This window comes from Fundulus heteroclitus, chromosome 9, assembly GCF_011125445.2.
Source record: "Fundulus heteroclitus isolate FHET01 chromosome 9, MU-UCD_Fhet_4.1, whole genome shotgun sequence".
NCBI lineage: Eukaryota > Metazoa > Chordata > Actinopteri > Cyprinodontiformes > Fundulidae > Fundulus > Fundulus heteroclitus.
In genome coordinates, this window is record NC_046369.1 from 37,484,619 (window position 1) to 37,506,055 (window position 21,437).

Below are 21,437 nucleotides of genomic sequence, written 5' to 3' on the forward strand. Positions count from 1 at the left end.
TGCAGATATATCTGACTCCATTGTTTAGGGAATGGTCACAGGGAACACTGTAGATCCAATGTTACAGATTAACTAAGTATTTGCACATCAACATCAGCATTAATCTCTTAACGTTAACTGTAAAACATATACAAAGACTACACTGATTATTCAAGGGCTCATGATAAAGTATTACTGTGTAGTTCATCAGTTACAAATAAACAGGTATTAGTGACATCCCATATTTTTTATACTGACTCCATTCTAAAATAATTTAACTGATTTGTTGCATACTGCAACTGTGAGAAGCCACATTTTACCCTTAAACAGTTTTTAAACAGATATGTTAAACTGCTTTGACGGATATGTATAACTGCTGAACTGGGCTGGACTGAGTTTGTGTAGCGATGGAAAGGGGGCTCCATATATGCAAGCTATTGGTCCTAAATGCTGGGACATTCTTTTTCAGCCCATTTTCCTACTAATCCCTGTAAACAAAGGCCAGATGAGTCACAAATAAAAAATAAAACGAAATAAATACAACAATTTGCTCCACAGCTAAATATAATCTTGTTCTAATGATTGGTTCAGACAGCAAAGGCTTTTTCAGCTACACATCCCAAGATTATGTTTTTGATTTATGTAAACAACATTGACTGACATTTTCAGTTAAGACAGTCCTTACTCAAGCTGCAATTTTAAGGGCAAGCTGACCCTGTTGATTAGGACATCATTAAAAATGTACACCACATGCTGATGAGTTTTTGAAATTAACTTCTTGCTTGTTGGGTTGGGGAATAAATGACTTCTGGCTGATTGGAAAGGTTTTTGAAATACCTGCAGAGTTAAAGTTGTTTGTTTACTTGTCATCTTTGCATTGCTTCATTAGACTCTTTATATTTCAACTTTGTGGCAAGGACAGATACCTGTCTATTAGAATTCCCTTGCAATGATACTGATAAAAAGGAGCTGAAATTAGTTTTCTCTGTTGGTCAGCTGTGCTCTAGCAGGGAGCCGACAGAGCATCAGCTTATTTGCACTCAAAGGAGTCTGTTGCAGTTGTTCGGCCATCTGATCAGGATGCCTCTGCTGAGACATCTAGGCCTGTTCATGTACCTACGGACCGTCTCATTCATTCCGGTTCGAATATTTGGCAAAAAGGGAAGAGACAGTGAATTCAGAGGCAAAAACAGTTTAACATATATTTATTACAATTTGGAATTCCAAAGTGGGAGACACTTACAAGTTTTATCACAGCCGCGGATACCTTAACCTTCTCTGCCCGTGTCATAAGTGTGTCTCAGCGCTTCATACGTTTGTATCACGCTTTTAACTCACGGGCGGCTCTAGAAAGGGGCCGGACCAACCCTCCTGAACTGCCTCCCAGTCTAAATGCAGACACTGGGTCCGTTGAAAACATCTGTTTCCTGACCCTTGACCGTTAGATGTAATCTATTACCTTAGCTCGGTTCCTGGGAGTTAACTGAAATAACATCAAAACCTTGAGAAAAGAACTTTAAAAGCGTTATCTGCTCACAAGGCTGTCATAAATCTCCCGTTCCATCCTGTGGCTGGTACACGCTTGCTGAAGTCTGAATCCACCTTTTGTTCTGCACACATTCTCATCTTTAGGTTACTGGGTTAAAGTTGATATCTGTACTACTGTAAAATACACTATTATCATATAAGTGATTATATATTTCCATAACACCTCCCAAAACTTTTCATCGGGTGTTATTCATTCAGCTCCATTTAAGAGGCAAGGACAAAAAGAACTGAACATATCAAAATGTTGTAAACAAATTTATTTCTAATGGTTACTACAGGCCCTGCGACAGACTGGCGACCTGTCCAGGATGTACCCCGCCTCTCGCCCAGTTAACGCTGGAGATAGGCATCAGCAACCCCCGCAACCCCATGAGGGATTAACGGGTCAGAAAATGGATGGATGGGTGGATGGATGGTTACTACAGACTTGAAATGCATACAGGGTGTTGCCGACAAACCAAGTAATCAATATATACAAAGAAATCAAAATAAGTAAGCCCATATATTGTGTTTAAATGTACACTGTGTTTATGAATTATTAAACAGGTTTATTGATTTAAAAAGAACTCCCAATAGAAAAACCTTTGGTAAAAACATCAAGATAGCTCTTGCATGAAGAAAATAGTCTAATACTTTGCTCAGGTCTGATTTTAACTAATTCTTCCACACAAACATAACCTTAAATGTTTTGGGGGAATCTTTCATGAACACTGATCTTCTTTCAGTAGATTTTCACACTGTCTTGGCCTTTCTAACAGCTTAATTTTCTTCCTCTGACAACAAAGGGACAGTTTACCTTTCTGTCGGGTGTCGTTGAAAATGCCTGTGCAAATTCTCAGTTATCTGGGTCATCACAACAGCAAATAGGCTTAAATCGGAGGCAACCGGAGTTTCATTCAGTTCTTTCTGAAAACTTTTCGACACCTATCCAGGAATCTTTGTCAATTCTGGTGGCTTGTACTTAAGCATCCAGCAGTTGGTGTCCTGCTGTTTTTAAGGACATGGAGGCTCATCCTCCTAGGCACATTCTAAGTCAGATGTAAATCAATGACTCACCTGTCACTATCATGGGTTTGGTAGAAGATATTGCTTGGTGTGAGTGGATGACTTGGTCAACCGGAATCATGACGAGACTGGTGATGTAATCTTTTTGGAACGAGTTGGAGGACCGAGGTGTAAACACTTGGGAGTTGGAAGTGAAATCATCCCTCTGTTTAGTGATGGTTTTTCTCTTTTGACCAAGATGGTTTCAAGATTCTTTCACCCCTCTTTCAAACCATCTGTTCTCGCTGTCAAAAATCTGGACATCATTGTGGTCTAAAGTGTGTCCTTTATTCTTAAGGTGCAAGTGGACTGCTGACTAACAGGCCAAACCAACCACTAGTGCTCTTTTGACCCTGATGCTAATGTGTTTGGGTTGTCTTTTAAGGTTATGAAAAATGTCCTTTCGATGAGGGTTTTAAACACTGATGGAATGTCAACGTTCGTGCTTTCTTGTCCACTCATTACACCGAAATACGACTAAAAAGTTAGTTTAAACAAACTCTTGGATATTCACTAGCATTAGAAGCTAACAGCTTGCTACAGGCCAAGTTAAAAATAGTTACAGTTTATTAAACATAGAGTTGTTGTTAAGAATGTGAATAGATGGACCAATGACTCAAAGAATGAGTTACGGGCCTGCTTTGACTCTACTGACTGTAGTGTTTTTGATGCTGCAGTCACTGACCTGCATGAACTACCTGACAATGTGGCATCCTACATCAGTTTATGTGAGGATGTGTGTGCAGACTAAAGCCTTCCCCACACAACAACAATCAAAAATCCTGGTTCACAGTGAAAATAGGGCAGCTTTGTCGTGCCAAACAGGTGGTCTTCAGAAGTGAGATGAGAGTCCTGTACAACCACTCCAGGAGCATGCTGACTAAAGAGATCAAAGCAACAAAGAGGTGTTATGCTGAAAAGCTAGGAAAATCAGCCAGCGACCCTGCTTTGCTGTAAGCCTGTGGATACTTAAGCCCCAGTTCCAATGGTTTGTAATGGCCCACACTGCACATCCACTTTTCATAAGGACCACTATGAACAGAGTGGGTCAAACCGATATACAATTTGTTTATTTTCAACTCATGCACCATGCCTGAAGGGTAAAAAAGACACTTCAGCTTTCTACACCCAGAGGAGCTGTATAAGATTTATCGAGGATTTCTCTCATTTCACTCTGAAAGCTGTTAAGTTTTGTCTCTGAAGTGTCTATCCATCCACCTCTAGTGGTACAAGGAAGCGACTGTCTGCCTTACCCTGCTGCCAGCCCGTCTTTCTGTATAAAGCACCCATGGGGAGCAGCAAGGTGCTTTCACAGCGGTGGCCACTGAAAGGAGCTCAAAAGGAGTCAAGCCTCACCCTCCTTCTGCAGACAGAGAAGCCTGATGCCTGTTAGTAAGCGCGCAATCAAAGCAATAAAAATAATATCACTGCAGCTAAAAAGAGAGGACAGGGGGATGGAGGGGATGGGGGCTAAAGTGACGCCCAGGAGGCATGTCCCTCTTCCAGGTCTTTTCTAGACCGGTCGAATCACTATAGTGGGAGAAAGTAATCTGTGCGGGGAGGAGCCGAGTAGGGCGGGCGAAAATGGCCAGGCCAGTAGAATTGTGCCTTTACTAACTACAGGAGACTATCCTCCACCTCTGTTGGTACCAAATGACTGGCTGATTATCTGAATGGTTTCTATAGGGCTTTTACCAATGATGTCAAATTGCTAAATTTAGAACAGTACAGTGCACATGCGCTGTGGCCATATTAGATCCGGACTGTTGAGTGGTAAAGCTTGAATAGTTTACTTTTATGACTGAGATAGTGGACATATTTGTCCTGAATATCACCTCAACAGACATATTATGGTAACGAAAAAACACTGCTGTTTAGGTATCTGCCATATGACCATAAGGAGTGTTTTTTTCATTCATTTTCATTCATTCACATGTATATGTGCATATATATATATATATATATATACACACACACACAAACACACACACACATATATATATATATATATATATATATATATATATATATATATATATATATATATATATATATATACATACACACACACACACACACACACACACACATATACATATATATATATATATATATATATATATATATATATATATATATATATATATATATATATATATATATATATGACAAATTACCATGTTATCAGAAACCTAAAGATTACAGAAGAATGAGATTCAAATGGTAAACGGACTGAACACTCTTTCAGACACAGTGACCACTCAACTACTTCAACTTGAGGAATTCTGAGTTAAGTGCCTTGGCCAGGGGCGCATAGACATGAGGGAAGCTAGGAAGTTGCCCCACAATAAAAGGCAAATTACTCCAACCTGGGCTGGTTAAACATATAACTCAAAAGACTTTGTGAAAAGTGTCTTCCATGACTGAAGAGACTAAAGCTATTTGTACAATTTCCTGTCCATCTTTTTATGTACAAATTTGCATCTGCATAATAAGGTTAGGGATAATTGTATCCACTCATTTCAAAAGAAAAGTATCTTTTGAACACGTTTTTTAATATTTTTAGTTATGTATTTTAAAACCTATTAAAGGCTTTGATGTTGCTGGTAGGTACAGACTTGAAAAAAGGACACTTGTAAGCATTGTTAGTTGTATTAAAAAACAACTGTGCGCATCTCATCTTTCATTACTGAATGCAAAGATTAGATTTCCTTGGAGTCAAAGCTGTAATGAAGTCTTTTTGCACTGAGGCATGAATTACATTTCAATCATCGGGAATGAATTATAAACTGCAAGCTCCAGTTCCATTTTTCATTACAAGAAAGAAAGCAGACTGTTGTGCTCTGCTAAAGAAGCAAAAGTACCATGGCCTTGCTCTGCTCTCGGTTCATATTATTATTGTTCTGTCATTATTAATCCTGGTGCCCGTTCCTGATGTGTTTGTATTGAGACCCAAATACAATTGTTATTAAACAGTAACTAATTTATTTAGCCCAAATCTGGGTGCTGTTCTTTTAAAATTGTGGTTCTAGTAATATGAACCTTAAACATACTTTCACAAATAAAAAGATGATGTGCTTCACATGCGTTCATGTTAAACTGTTACTAAATAAATATTCATATTTTGCTCAGTCACATATGGACTTTTCTTCTTCCTCAGGCCCCACTGTCCTGCATGTTTCTAACGTGTCCCTGCTTCAGGAACATCTGATCCAAATGTTTGCTGTACTTCCTCAACATTTCATCAATTTCTGCAGAAGCCTCCAAATGACTCATTCATTAGATTCAGGTGTATGTCAACAGGGAAACATCCAAGGGTGTTTTAACACCTGACATGTTTAGTCTGTTTGAAACAAAGTCTGGTTCACCCCCCCCCCCTTTTGGTGCAAACACACAGAAACTGCACTAGGGTGCGGAACAAAAACAGCCATACCAAGACCATTTGGAGGAGGTTCCTGGCTGTCTTCAATTCAGTTATTAGTGGGTTTATTTTGTTATAGCCTGTGCTTATTTATTGTAGTCTTCTTTTACCTGATTAATATCACCTGTTCTAAAAACAAAAATGCTGAGTATGACAGCATGAGGTATAACTACTCAGAGTAGCTGCTTTTTATTCAGGGTAGATCGGCCGTTCGTTCTGAAACGGGGCCCAGCAAGCCTGACACAGATCTGTCAATAAACAAACTTAACATTCTTGTGTGTGTGTGTAGTGACATGTTTTAGTTCTCTTGGGGTTTTCTGTGTGGGAAAAGAAACCAAAAATCAACAGAAAAAGTTACAAGTTAACAAACTCTGATTCAAATCAAAGTTAATCAACTATAGGTGTTTAAACACCCTAAAACATGCCTGGTTCACAATCGCATGCAGTATTAATTAGCTATGCAGTTTTCTGAGCAGTTATGTGTTGTTAAAATTGATAAAAATAACATGATAGCCACTATCCTACTGATTTTATTTGGGACCTTTTTCAACATGCAGGGACAGGATCTAGTTGACTGCCCTGCAATCAATACATGCTGCATAGTAAATAAGTCTAACTAACACAGCGTTAATCGTTCGTTTTGCGGGTGATTTTCACTTTATGTGGGCACAGTCTGGTGGATGGGTTAGGGTCACTATGATTCTGAGGGGACATTCAGTTTGTTTACTTTTTTGCTTTTTTTCTCAGGATGTGCATTTGTGGCAGAGATCACAGGGAGATAGCATTTGAAAAAGTTACAGGGTCTTGAACTGCCCTTGACCTAATTTTTCAAGATCCAGCAATACAAGGCCGAGACCAAGACCGAGACTGGGAAAAAAAGGGTCTCGAGACCTCCATCCTTGCTAGATAAGTTAAAAATGTCTTTGTTAACACTGTGAGCTTCACTATTCATAGCCATTACAACATCTTTGTTGTCTGGGGTTAGCTTGGCCTGGGGTACGCTTCCACATGGGCAGCGCAATCATACAGTTGGCATCATGTCAATTGTATTGAAAGCTGGCTCAACAAGTTGTTAGGGGGCACTAAATATACATTCATGCCACACTTTTCAGATCTTTCTAGCAAAAAACTGAATTAATAATTGTGTGCTAAGTTGTTTTGATGTATCACATAAATATCCCAAGAAAATACAATGAAGTTTGTGACTGCAGTGTGACAAGATGTGAAAAGTGCAAAGGGTTTTCCAGGTCATTATTAGTCCCTCTTGTACAATAGTGAACAGAACTGACATGGCTGTAATGAACTGTAGGTACCTGGAAACGACGAGTGGTAAAATAAGCATCTTCAGCATTCTCATGAGCAGCTCACCAGGAAACTGAAAGTACTTCACCTCCTGCAAACAACAAAGAACAAGAGATAGTGGGGAGAGGTAAATTGAGAAAATGCATTGAGGCAGGAAATGCTAAGCAATTTCATGTTATTTAAGATAAAGGTCATGAACAAGAGCAACGCTAGAATGTGGAGGAATACTTTATCAAGAGTCTAAAAATCTTCCACATGAGTAGCAATCAGACCAATGAACTAAAAAAAGGCTGAAGATTATGTTTTTCACACAGTTTGGATATGGTACCAGTACATGGCGCAGTCATGATAGGCCATTTATTTGACCCTACTGTGGAAAAAAGTGATTAGTTGGTTTCTGTAATTAATCACTGCAGAGAGAGTCCATGTTTTACATTTCAGTTAAGTTATTATCCTTTTTTAAAAACAGTTATAACATAAATGAGGTAAGATGACTCTAGATTTTCTTTCTGTCTTGTCTCAGTCTGTCTCCATGTTTTTCTTTATCTCTCTTTGTTGATATGAAAAGCGCTGGCAAATATTAAAGTAGTTACACTTAAAACTCCATCCATCCATCCATCCATCCATCCATCCATCCATCCATCCATCCATCCATCCATCCATCCATCATCTATGCATGCTTATCCCTCATGGGGTCACGAGGGGTGCTGATGCCTATCTCCAGCATTTACACTTAAAACTTGTCAGGAAAAAAATAAGTTCCTAACTTACAAGTAGTTTGATTTTTGGTTTTATTTCAAGTCCAAATTAAGGTAATAAGGACATTATAAAAAATGTTTTTCTGTTGACAAGTGACAAAGGCAAACAATTAAATATCATGTGTGGAGCTAAAACCAAACTTTAAAATCACAGTCAAGCATGTTACTGTCTAAACAAAGTGATGACTCTGCAGAATCTCTGTCTGGGAGTTGGTTTGTTTTGCCTGATCTGCAACGCCGACGGGGCGTGGAAGGGCATTTCGTTCAGCTCTTCTACTACATCGGATCAACAGCAAGACCGGGTAAATACCTCTTTTGCACTAAAGTTTTTTAATCCACCATGATACACTGAAATTGGGGACATTTCTGGGGACAACGTTTGCTGGGAACAGGTCATCCAAAACGGGGACTGTCCCATGAAATTGGTGACTGTCCCTGGAAATCGGGGACGTCTGGTCACCCTATTCAAAAGGGTTAACATTCATCTTCACTGAATTAGCCGACTGCAACAACAACTGCAAATAATTAGAGGAGACCACACCAAATAAAATATAAAACAGTGTAAGTTATCTTTTAGAATAATGAATTTTCAACAGTAAACTGCTACAACTTACCACACAGGTGAGGTTAGTTCTAAAAGACTGAGAGGTTAGGTATAATATTATTATGACTAGAACATTTTTGAAGAAATTTAGAAAGGTGCCTGTCTTGTGGTGCATACTGTCCTAACCATTTACCCTTGCAAAGATCATATTCCTACATTCATCACAGCCCCCGCAGTGAGCGTCAAAGGTGCCATGCTAAGCCAAAGGTGCATGTCCCTGACCTCCCAGGAGCCTCTGGCTAGCAGAGTTCCATTGTGGTGGAAACTCACTCACAGCTATAGCCCTCCCGTTCTGGAAATTTTTTAATAAATATTTTAAGTAAGTCTTTCACCGTGAGTATCAGCAGGCTTTGAAAGACCACTGTGCTTATTTTTTGTTTGTAAAAAGTCGGTGTAAGCATGGCAATGATGTAAAAAAGTGGATCATGTGGAAGGTGTCAGGGTTCTGTTTGTGTGCCTGCTTTGATTACTTCCACAAGTGGTGGAAGGGGGCGTGCCCCACACCTGCAGCTTGTCAGAGGCAGCTTCCTCTGGCTTCTTAAGCGGAGCACGGACAGACGGAAGATGCCAGAGCCTTAACCAGTCGTGGTACGATGTTGCCCTGTCCGAGCCTTAGTTCCTGCTCGTAAGTCTTCATCTTTGCTTTGGACTAACTTTGGTTCTCCTGTTTTTGTCACAGTTTTTGTGTGCATGGATGCACTCACCCGTCTCGAAGCTCCGAAGATATTTTTGAACCTGTGGAATCATCAGCTCAGATTTTGCTCTGGCATTCCCCCTCGTACTCCTTTGGCGTTACCAAGACGGGCTCGATGTTCCCCCCTCCCGGATTCCACAGGCCTCTTCAGGATTCCTGAACTCTGGTTAATCCGTCTTTCGCTCCCGTCAGTCGAGGTTTGCTTCGGGTTCCTTACCAGCTCCATCTGCCGCCCTCCAGTCACCACCCCACCATCTAGAGTAGGCACACAGGGTTCCCGAGGCGCTACTCTTCCCCAGTTAGGTCTCTCCTGCTACATTGTAAGCAGCTTATGATTTGGCACATTGCTGGTTCTTGCCTTCAATTCATTCTCTCCCCTTCTCTTACAGTCAACCCCGCTCTGACATTCAGGCCTCGTCCAGGCGATTATATTCTTGCTTCATTTACTGCCTTCTTCTTAATAAACATCTTAAAACTGTGCTCTGGTCACCCGTTCTTATCTGCATGTGGGCTAAGCATTCAAAAACATGACAGAAGAAGGCTCTGGCCATCAAAGCCCAGCAGATACGTTCGGGCGACAGCTTGCTGCACAGCAGGAGCAATTACAGCCCATCCTTAAGACAACGGGGTTGCCGTGTCTCTGATTTTGCTATTGATTTTCGTACTTTGGCCGCGGCCGCAGATTGGACAGATAAGCCGTTAAAGGCTGTTTTCTTTTCCACCCTTGATGAGCCCTTAAGGGATGAATTAGCATGGGTGGAGGAACCAAAGACTTTTGAAGAAATGGTGGCCTTGGTCGTTCGTTTAGATACCCAAATTCGAAGCTGTAACCGGGTGCGGTCAGACAGGACCGTGAGATCTACAGGATCTTTTTTGGCTTTTAAGGGGCCACCACGACAGGCTGAGACACCACCTTCTCCCCCTGAACCCATGCAGTTGGGAAGGGTTCACCTCACCAGCGAGGATCACCAACAGCGTTACTTTGGCAATCTATGTTTATATTCCGGTGGTGAGGGACATTTTGTTAAAGAGTGTCCCACTCGGCCAAAAGAGCGAGTCCGTCGTCTGTGATGGGGAAGACGGCGGACAGAGTCAGAACTGCTCCCCACAAACGTGTTTAGGAGCTGGTTGGTTCTCAGTTCTGTTTACCCATTTCTCTAGGGTTTAATCAGGACAGTATTGACGTCTCCGCTCTTATTGATTCAGGATCCGAATTTAACCTAATTGATCAGTCCCTGGTTGCCCAGCTCAGAGCTCCTCTACAGGTGTCGTCTTTGGACGGTCAAAAATTAACCCGGATTACTCATCGCACGAGCCCCCTTGAAGTAGTAGTTTCTGGTAACCACAGAGAGCAGCTATCGTTTTTTGTATTCCCTGTTAGACACTTGCCGGTGGTACTCGGGTTTGCTTGGTTAACTGTCCACAATCCCCAGATTAATTGGACGGAGTCTCGGCTCGAATCATGGTCCCTTGCTTGTCATTCTCTGTGTTTACAATCAGCACGTCCGGTTTCTCGTTCCCTCCCTTCTACTCCTCCACAAGATGATCTTATCAATCTTTCTCAGGTTCCCCAGGAGTATCATGATCTTAAGCTGGTGTTTAGTAAGAGTCAGGCTAGTTCACTTCCGCCTCATCGCCCTTATGATTGAGCCATTGACTTGTTACCTGGAGCACCTCTGCCGACGAGTCGCCTCTATAGCATCTGGAGGTCTGAACGTCAAGCACTCGAGAGTTACATCAGTGAGTCATTGTCTGCGGGAATGATTCGTCCATCCTCCTCCCCGTTAGGGGCCGGCCTCGTGGGTAAGAAGGACGGTTCTCTCCGGCCTTGCATCGATTATCGTGGGTTAAACCAGATAACCGTGAAAAATAAATATCCATTGCCTCTCCTTTCTTCGGCTCTCGAACCAGTTCAAAACGCAACAGTTTTTACCAAACTCGATTTACGCAACGCTTATCATCTAGTTCGGATCAGGCAAGGGGATGAGTGGAAGACAGCCTTCAAGACATCGTAGGGACATTTTGAATATTGTGTTATGCCTTTTGGTTTGTGCAACGCCCCGGCAGTTTTTCAGGCCTTAGTTAATGATGTCCTTAGGGATTTTTTGAACGTCTTTGTTTTCGTTTATCTAGATGATATTTTGATCTACTCCAGTAATCTTGAACAACATAAACAACATGTCCGCCTAGTCTTGCAACGGCTACTAGAGAATCAACTCTTTGTCAAGGCTGAAAAGTGTGATTTTCACCAACCTTCGATCTCCTTTCTTGGTTTAGTTTTAGAAGGAGGTCAGTTAGGTCTGACCCGGAAAAGATTAAAGCTGTAGAAGAATGGCCAGTTCCTGAATCTAGAAAACAGTTGCAGCATTTCCTTGGTTTCACCAATTTTTACCAAAGGTTCATTAGGAACTACAGCCAGATAGCCTCCCCGTTGCACGCTCTCACCTCTACGAAGGTTCCCTTTGTCTGGGGATCAGAGGCCGAAGCCTCCTTCAACCAACTTAGGTCTCAGTTCACTCAGGCGCCTATCCTTACACACCCTGACCCTCAGAAACAGTTTATCTTAGAGATAGATGCCTCTGACACTGGGGTAGGTGCAGTCTTGTCACAACCGTCCGAATCTGACAACAAACTCCATCTGTGTGCTTTTTTTTCGCGACGCCTTTCCCCAGCCGAACATAACTATGACGTAGGTGATCGTGAATTACTAGCCATTAAGTTAGCTTTAGAGGAGTGGCGGCATTGGCTTGAGGGATCCGAGCAACCTATCATCATTTGGACTGATCACAAGAACCTTTCATACCCTCAGTCAGCTCGCCGCCTCAACCCTCGTCAAGCTCGCTGGTCATTATTCTTCTCTAGATTCAACCTCTCCATAACCTACAGACCCGGATCCGGAAATGTCAAGCCCGATGCCCATTCTCGTCAATTCACCCCCCAGGAACAAGAAGGAGAGCCCAAGCTTATTTTGCCCCCCTCATGTTCTGTAGGGGCTTTACAGTGGGATCTCGAGGACAGGATTAACCAGGCATTACGGCTGGACCCTGATCCTGGTACTGGTCCAGAGGGCCTCAAGTACGTTCCCCAGAGTGTTCATCCTGATGTACTGCAATGGTGTCACGACTCCAGGTTCTCCGCTCATCCAGGTATTTTCAGAACACAGTCCCAGGTTTCTCTGCATTTTTGGTGGCCATCATGGACTAAGGATGTTAGAGAGTATGTATTGGTCTGCCCCGTTTGTGCTTGTGACAAGTCTTCTAACAAGCCACCCTCCGGTTTGCTCAACCCCCTTCCTATCCCTAAAAGTCCTTGGTCCCACATTGCTGTGGACTTTGTCACTGGTCTACCCGTTTCCCAAGGCATGTCAACGATTCTGACAGTGGTGGATCGTTTTTCTAAAGCCTGCCATCTCATCCCCATCAGAAAGTTACCCAATGCCCTGCAGACTGCCCAGCTCCTGATTAAACACGTCTACAAGCTCCATGGTGTACCTGCTGACATACTCTCTGACCGGGGTCCCCGGTTTATCTCTCAGGTTTGGCGCCATTTTTGCTCTGCTCTCGGCACCCGTTACACCTTCACTTCTGGCTATCATCCACAAACCAATGGACAGACCAAACGAATGAACCAACAACTGGAAACCAGTCTTCGCTGCCTCACTTCCTCATCCCCCACCAAATGGAATAAGTTTTTGCCCTGGGTCGAGTATGCTTTAAATTCTCATGTCTCTGCCTCCACTGGTCGTTCGCCTTTTGAAGTATCCCTAGGTTATCAACCCCCACTCCTATCCGCCGACAAACTCAACATCCCTTTCACCTCAGTTAATGACTACATTGCCATAGAGTAAGAGGTTTGCCTTCTTAATAAACATCTTAAAACCGTGCTCTGGTCACCCGTTCTTATCTGCATGCGGGTTAAGCATCTCAAAAACATGACAGAAGGATGCAGGTCTAAAGCTTTTTTAGGATTTTGCACATTCACTAATCCCGAAAAAATTGTTCCTGTGGCAAAACCGTAATAGTTATGTACAAAATTCCTTTTTTTGTGAGTGCCAGACGGGTCTGAACATGAATGAGTGAAAGTCTCATGCCTGTACATCAAGTGGTTTAGGAGTAGCGACGATTCGAAAACATGTGTTGTTTGGAATTTTCCGATGTGATTTTTCACGACACCTCCATAGAAAATGAATGGAGAGCGATGGGAATTTTTTGCCGCTCTGGGGTGATTTCCGAAAAAAACTATAAATGCTACAGCAATGAGGATTACATTTTCTGAATCCTGACAAAAAATACCTACGTTTTGGTGTATAATTTGTCTACGTAGAGTGAAAATTGAGCGAGTAGGCTGAAGTAGTTCGGAGTTTTGAAATCTTTCAAAAAGTTACAGTGCGTCACTCTAACTGCTGGAAAATTCCGCCATTTTCTCCATTAATTTCTATGGGACTTTTTGGTGTGTTTTTATGCTAATTAGGTCACCATGGTAACTCTTTATTAACGTGACGGAAGAAAAATAAATAATGAAACCTGTTTAAAGGTGAAGAACAATAGGTGCCTGCCATGCATGGCATGAGGAGGCAGTTGTTATGCCATGATAAATAATTGATCTCGGATTGGATTCTGAACAGTGGAAGAGTTTAACAAAGGAATTCCACTCTGGCCGCAACATGAGACATTCAGGGCTTGGACGGTCCCTTTTTTCCCAGCAGGAGGTCAGCTGTGAGCCCTCCTAACAGATAAGTAACAGCACAGACAAAGAGCTCTTCTCCTCAGCATTCTTCTGCAGACCTGTTCAGCTCCACTACAGCTCTCTGAGAGCAGACAAAGAAGGCCAGACCATGAGGGCCTGGTCGGCCCTCACCGACACACAAGCCAGCAGCTGAGGGAGATTGCCTGGACCAGCCACGCTTGATCCAGGGTCTGCTAAATTCGACTTACTGCTTCAGCAGAGGACCTGACTGAATCCAGATGAACAACACACGAATACAGAGCTAAGTTGCTGTCTTAACTCCACCATCAGATGCAGGAGCAAAGATCCTGCACGCGAAACAGCTTTGTGTATTTTTCCTCAGCCTGTACAGGAAAGCTAACCCAGACGGGGCAGAAAGCTGTGGAATTCTGAGGAAAAAACTCTGCTCAAATCGGACTGCAGCCGGTTCAGAGAATGTGCTCACACCAGGCCTCCGACCCGACCACGCCGTTAGCCACATGCTAGCCCGCTAGCGCTATCCAACAACTTCCCTCCTTCAACGCTCCTCCCGTGAATGGCCAAAACTGGACAGGACTGACACGAAACAAAGGACAAAGGTTTACTGGGAAAATGTCTTGTAAACCGTGTATACCTGGCGTTTTGAACAAAGGCTAGCAATATAGCATTGCTAGCATTTGGTACCATGTCACTGTCGAGTGCGTTTTAAGGTTTTACCAGAAAGGTTACCTCCACAAGGGTTTCATACATTGATGGGACATTAATGTTTATGTTCTCCAGCCACTCAATATGACTAAAATTAAAGCAAAAGCTTTCATTTGTTAACGCCGAGCGTCCGCTAGCCAACAGGATATTAGCCTTGCTAAGATCCGGTCTCGGACATTTTAAAAGGAGTTCGTTTTAAAGCATAAAGCGTAACTGTTCTGCCCCGCCATCCTCTGATGGTGTTATGAGCCTTATTCCCGCATCAATATGGTATATTAATGCTGGTTTTCAAGGTAATTTTGATAACTATAGATTTTAACCAGGTTAGCGACGATCGCTGTAGCGACCCCTAGCGGCCGGAGGTAGAATCGCACAAACAAAGGCAAGCGATTTTGATTTAAATGATTTTACAGGACAAAACAGTCCTCAGAATATTATTTTAACAAAAAATGTTTTGTTTGACTTGGGCTTTGCATTGTGAATGGATTGAAATGCATGGCAAATGTTTTAAATTCATTCCATGTTTTTGTTAATCAGATCTGCAGTGAACCAGGATTCACTGAAGTATTCTGATTATGACCAACCATTTTTGTTTTGTCTTCTGTTTGTTTTTGCTTGTAAATAGTTCCTTAGCTTAGCTTCTTTTTATCTTCATTTTCAGTTAAGTTTCACTAGCCTAGTAGAGAGGATTTATAAATCAAAATATTGTGCTAATTCAGGTAAACAACATTACGTAGTGATGTTCTCTGGATGTTCATTTTATTTCTGTTATTAAATTCTTGAACTTGAAAAGAAGTTGTCACTCCTTTATTCTATGTGTGTGCAGGTTTTGCTGTTAAAAAGATCGCTAGTGCTCGAATTCATCCCTTTCAACCATTGTCCTGATATCAGCTTAAGAGCTGATCATCACCAGACAATACTTAACAGACAGAGAGTTATTTATGAAACATTAAATAACTTTAAACAGTGTATAATTGCACAACACAGTGCATGGCAATTGCAAGGGCAGGCCCCTAATAATATTACGTACTATGATATTGAATCTGAAAAATAATAAATTCAGCTCAACTTTATCTGCAGTCTGCAGACAGACACTCTTCTACAATCTATATTATATCACCCATTCAATAATGCACAGATTTATTGTACATATTTATATATTAATAAATTAATAATCAATCAATAAATCAATAAATTATCCATCCAACAGTAATTCCTTTCAATTAAGGTTGGTTAGCATTTGGATAACATTAAATTGGCCTCTTGTAATAAGGTAAAAAACCTTGGTGTTATTTTTCACAAGGACATGTCACTTAAATCCCATATTAAACAGGTTTCCAGGGTTTCCATTTTTCACCTTTAGAATATTGCCAAATTTACAAATATTCTGTCCAGGAGGGAAATCTGAGATTATCAACAAACACATTAATAAAGCTTGTGCCTTATTTGCCACGGTCAACAGGTTATCAAATCCTCTTGTGTCTGTGGCATCTGAACTCCACTCCACCAGAGCCGGTAATGAATTTTATAACTTCTTTACTGAGAAAATCCAAAAGATTAGAGGGGCAGTCTGTACATCCATATCAAATTCAGTACCAAAGCTGTCTCCAACTAAAATTTATCTTGACAAAATGTCCCAAATCTGCCAAATAAACTACAAAGCTTAGAGGTAATTGTTCACCAGGTAAGTTCCACCTCCTGCTGCTTTTATGTTCTACCCACAAAGTAAAGTTTTGCCAGTTACAACGTCTGATTTGACTCAGATAATATACACATCCCTTCTGTTAGGTGTTTTTCCCCAGTTGCTAAAAACAGCAATTATCAAACCACTGCTGAAAAAGAACAATTAGGATAAACTACATCTGCAGAACTACAGACCCATCTCAAACCTCCCCTTTATTAGTAAGATTATTGAAAAATCTGTGTTTCAACAGTTAAACACGTTCTTACCAATGACCAACAGCTTTGACGTTTTCTAGTCAGGTTTATGTGCTCACCACAGTACAGATACTGCCAATATTAAGGTGTTTAATGATATACGTATAAACACTGACTGTGGAAGAACCACAATGCTGGTATTACTGGACCACAGTGGAGCATTTGATACTGTCAATCACAGCCTTTCTGGTACAGCACTCGACTGTTTTAAATCCTACTTAAAGGACAAGGACTTTTTTGTGTCAGTAGGTAATTTTACATCAGAGACCACAAAAATCACTGTGGGGTTCCCCAAGGGTCGATCCTGGGTCCACTACTATTCAATATCCACATGCTCCCTTTAGCTCGGATCATAAAAAACAACATCAATTACCATAACTATGCAGACGACACACAGCTCTACATCACCATGTTACCAGGTGAATATGAACCCATTCAGGCGCTTAGTAAATGCTTAGAACAAATCAATACATGGATGGGCCAAAGTTTTCTTCATTAAAAACAAAGCTGAAGTAATCATTTTTGGACCGATAGAGGAGCGATCAAAAATTAGCACACAGTTTCAGCTGCTGAAACTGCTGAAATCTGGGTGTGGTAATGGACTTGGACCTGAACTTTCAAGAGCATCTAAACACAATTACAAAGTCAGCCTTCAATAACCTGAAGAACATTTCCAGATTTAATGGACTAATGTCTGATCAGGATATGGGGACACTAATCTATATCTATATCTATATATATATATACTGGGTGCGATTTGCTGGGGGGATTTACCCCCCCCCCCCCCTCCCCCCTCTGTTTGTGACGTCTCCCCCTCTGGTCATTGATGTTTTATCCCTGGGGGGGATACATTTTCCTCCCCCCCCTCTGGTCTGAATAGGTAATATTGTGGATTTAGAAAAAATGTATATAAATTAGGACTGTTAGTTTTAACGCGGTATTAACATGTTAACTTTGTTAGATAATAACGCTGACAATTTTTTTTGTCGCCGTTAATCGCGCGCCAAACACACACACCGTTCCCTAATGTTTTTTCCCCGCTGTGCTCTCCGCAATGTGTTTCTTTTACCCTCTGCGCTTTCCATAGTTTCAAGAGCACCCACGCTCACTGTTGCCAAAGACTGTTTAATTAATGCGACTTTGGGCTTCTTTTTTCTAAAAGCGCTTCTAAATTTCATAAGTCACGGGTTGCGTTTTTTTTTTGGGCACGTTTCTGAAAGTGAAATCGCTTATTTGGGCTCTAAAATAAGTGATGAAACAGCAGTTATTAAGAGACCTGCCTGCACTAGACACTTTGAGTGTATCCAGCTGAAATATCCCTCCGCCATAGGAGCCGACGGTAGTAAAGGCAGACAGAGCAACTCTGCACGTATTTTCTGCAGTTTACGGTGCAATAACCGGTGATAACTGCTGAAAGTAGATTACTTGTGGCAGATCCCTATTTTGAGCAGACATTGCTTCTGAAAATGAGTTTTTACACGTTGATAAAATTGCAGAAACCCAACCCATAAACCGTACTTTAATGCTTATTAATTTGTTGTCTCTGTATTTGACAAACTAAGGCTGAATTACGTTGCCAAACGAAGGACCTGGAGTTACTAAACAGTTGCTAAACAGTCTCTTTCAGGGTATTAAGCTCCTGCGGTTGCAAGCAAAGTGTAAGATTTGAATGACCTGGAAATTTAAACCCTTTTTCCAGGCTTAAACTCTATGAATATGGATATAAACAGCAAGCAAAAATATTCAAAGAAATTATTGTTGTTGGTGTGAAAGCTCAGAATTAGAGCTGTGTGTGTGAGAGAGAGTGAAAAAATTAACAGAACTTCCGACTTTATTGAATTGTAAAATTTTTATTCATTTGTATGTTTTTGCGTAATACCATGTCTATCTTTGTTTAAGAGGCAAAAAAAAATATTGGTATGAAAGCAGGTATTTATTTACACATTGTGTAAACATCAGGGCGTCATGATTAGTCATTTAGCCATTATAGTCCAGAGTTTAACATTTGGCACTAGGATGTTTTCATTCCAATTCTCAAAAGTGCTTGAAAAATAACATAAATATTTTTTGTACAAGCATGTATTTTATTAGTGTCATTTATTGCAAAATTGCATATTAAAATGCTCAAACAGGCTATTACACTTTCAGAAATAAAAGGATAAAAAATGCGATTAATTTGCGATTAATCTCGAGTTAACTATCGACATCATGCGATTAATCGCAATTAATATTTGTAATCGTTTGACAGCCCTAATATAAATACATGTCTTGTGTCCTTTACGTTTGTTAATTAAAATTTTTGTTGTCCGTTTTTAAAGAGTATTAATACGTTTTCTGCTCGAAGCGGTTAAAGTAAACTAATACTCACTCCCGAGTCCAGACAGTAGATGGCACAAGTTTAAAAACAGTAGTCTAACCTACTGGATCTAGCTATTTACCTGAAAGAGCAGCTGCTAGCTAACCAAGTAATGAATGAGAACGTGTGGCAGCATGAACGTCAACAAAGTATTTTGTCATATTTCGGCCCGAAAAATCAACACAAAAGGTCAAGAGTAGATGACGGGAGAAACAGCCATGGTAATGTTACAGGACAAACTTTGGTGATGAAGATTTGCAGGCAGCGTCACAAGACAAGAAGCAGCAGCAGCCGATTTCTCCACCCTCCCGCCCAGGACAGGTTGGAGCCTGTCTCCAGCCAGACCGCTTTCTAAGATGGAAAGCTGTCTGGCGGCAAGCATGCAGGCCACATAACTTTGTTGTTATGTTCATTTATGTTCGTTTATAAAACACTTGAAATGATCCCCCCCTCTGGTTTTTTTGCAAATTGCACACTGTATATATATATATATATATATATATATATTATTATATATATATATATATATATATATATATATATATATATATCTATCGAGAGAGAGAGAGGGATGGATGGATGGATGGATGGATGGCTGGATGGCTGGATGGCTGTTATCGCTCGTAGCTCGCTCGATCGACTCTGATCGCTCGCTCGCTCGCTCGCTCGCTCGCTCGCTCCGCTCGTCGCTGCTCGCTCGATCGTAGATAGATAGATATAGAACATATTTTCTTGGAGTGCCATAAATTTTAACATTACCAACCAGTTTTAGTCAGGAATCTACATAGAAATAAAAATAAATTATTAAAAAGGGTATTACTTCCAAGATCCTCTGGGGACATAGTTTTTGATGATAGATTATTGAAAAGAACAGGTACATTGAATAGGATACAGTTGTGAGAGATTGCTGTTGATCCATGCTCCAGTCTAGAAGATGGCAGTAAAGCTGGGCATACACTGTACGATTTTTTTTGCCCTTTTTCGTGCGAGAATTTTTTGACTAGGCCGAGTCGAACTTTTAAACCTTGCGGTTTCGTCGTGCAGTTTGAGCTATATCTGAGTACCAAGATTGAAAATACCGTCCAGTGTATGCCTGCTATAAGCTGCCTAAAGTACCAAAAGCTGGTTCAATGACCATGGTTTTACTGTGCTTGATAGGCAAACAACCTTGCCTAACCTGAACAGAGAATCTAGGGAGTATTGTCCAGAGGAAGATGAGAGACACCGGACCAAACTCCTTAGATGCCCTGAAGGCTACTGTCAAAGCAAACTGGAGTTCCTGACAAGACTACAAGCTGTAGCCGAACTACAACCCTTCCTCAGCTCTACTTGTAAACTGCTGTTTTACTTCTCTGTATAATGTTCTATTTCAAAATGGCAGTATTCATTTTTGAAATTGTTCTACCAGAAAATACCATAAAAAGTAGTTGTGACTTTGTATAGTTTCTTTTAGGACATGACACACTAGCCCCGGAAACTGTATACAAATCTGAACCTTGAATGGATGTACAATAACACAAAGAGGCAGTTAACTAGTTTACATTCGTACGTTACATTCCTATGATCTTCTTTCCTGGAAAATAAATTTCATTTAGTTAATTTTTTCTGATAAGGTCCAATAAGCCTTTCTGATAAAGATCATTCTCTGTTGTTTGAGAAGTAACTTTACATAAGATTGGCTTGCTTTTTTCATTACTAAAAACTGTATGTAACTTTGTTTGTGCCTTTGCCACTGTCACGCCAGGAGTCCGTTCTTTGTACGTTGCTTAAAACATCCAAGATCAAATGAGACATCCAAGATGATTTCATCCGGCTAATCAAGTGGGTTCTTTGAACACACCTGTTGTTTATGATTAGTATGGCTGGATTGAGTTATCTGAGATAACTGCGCGTTAATGCATTTAAAAGGGGAAATGTATCGATAGTAGAAACAATAATCAGCAATGCTGCTATTGGCTGTTCAGCATGGCCAAAGAACGCACACAGTTTTTCTTCCAAGCAGAACAAGGTATTTAAATGGAAAATTATGCCTAATTTGAGTCATTAATTAAAACGACAAGTAACACCTCAAGGTCTGCTAAAGCCAGGAGAGAGGGCTGGGAAAAAATAGACAAATTAAATGTGTAAGTGCTGTCCATGTTAGATGATTCTATCACTTTCTACAGTATGTATTTTTGCATTTTAATAATTTCATATTTACTTTGTTCTTTTATGTCAGAGCCTCCACGGGAACCACTAGAACATGGGGAAAAAAGTTAAGTACAAGAAAATTCTACAAAATGGTAGCCTTTAATTATTATACTGTATTTTAAAAAGCAACTTCTTCCTCTTTTTTAAAAGGCACTGTTAAATGATGTGTTTGTCTGTTTATAACAGCCACCAAG

At 40.9% G+C, this 21,437-nt stretch overlaps 1 protein-coding gene across 1 annotated transcript in view; it reads right to left on the reverse strand.

Moving 5' to 3' along the window:
• slc1a7b (solute carrier family 1 member 7b) overlaps positions 1-21,437 on the reverse strand; it is a 68,923-nt gene that overhangs the window by 13,017 nt on the left and 34,469 nt on the right. The window contains exon 2 of the mRNA XM_012850243.3: positions 7,306-7,385. Within this exon, the coding sequence (XP_012705697.3) occupies positions 7,306-7,385 (80 nt within the window). The remainder of the gene's footprint in view (positions 1-7,305; positions 7,386-21,437) is intronic.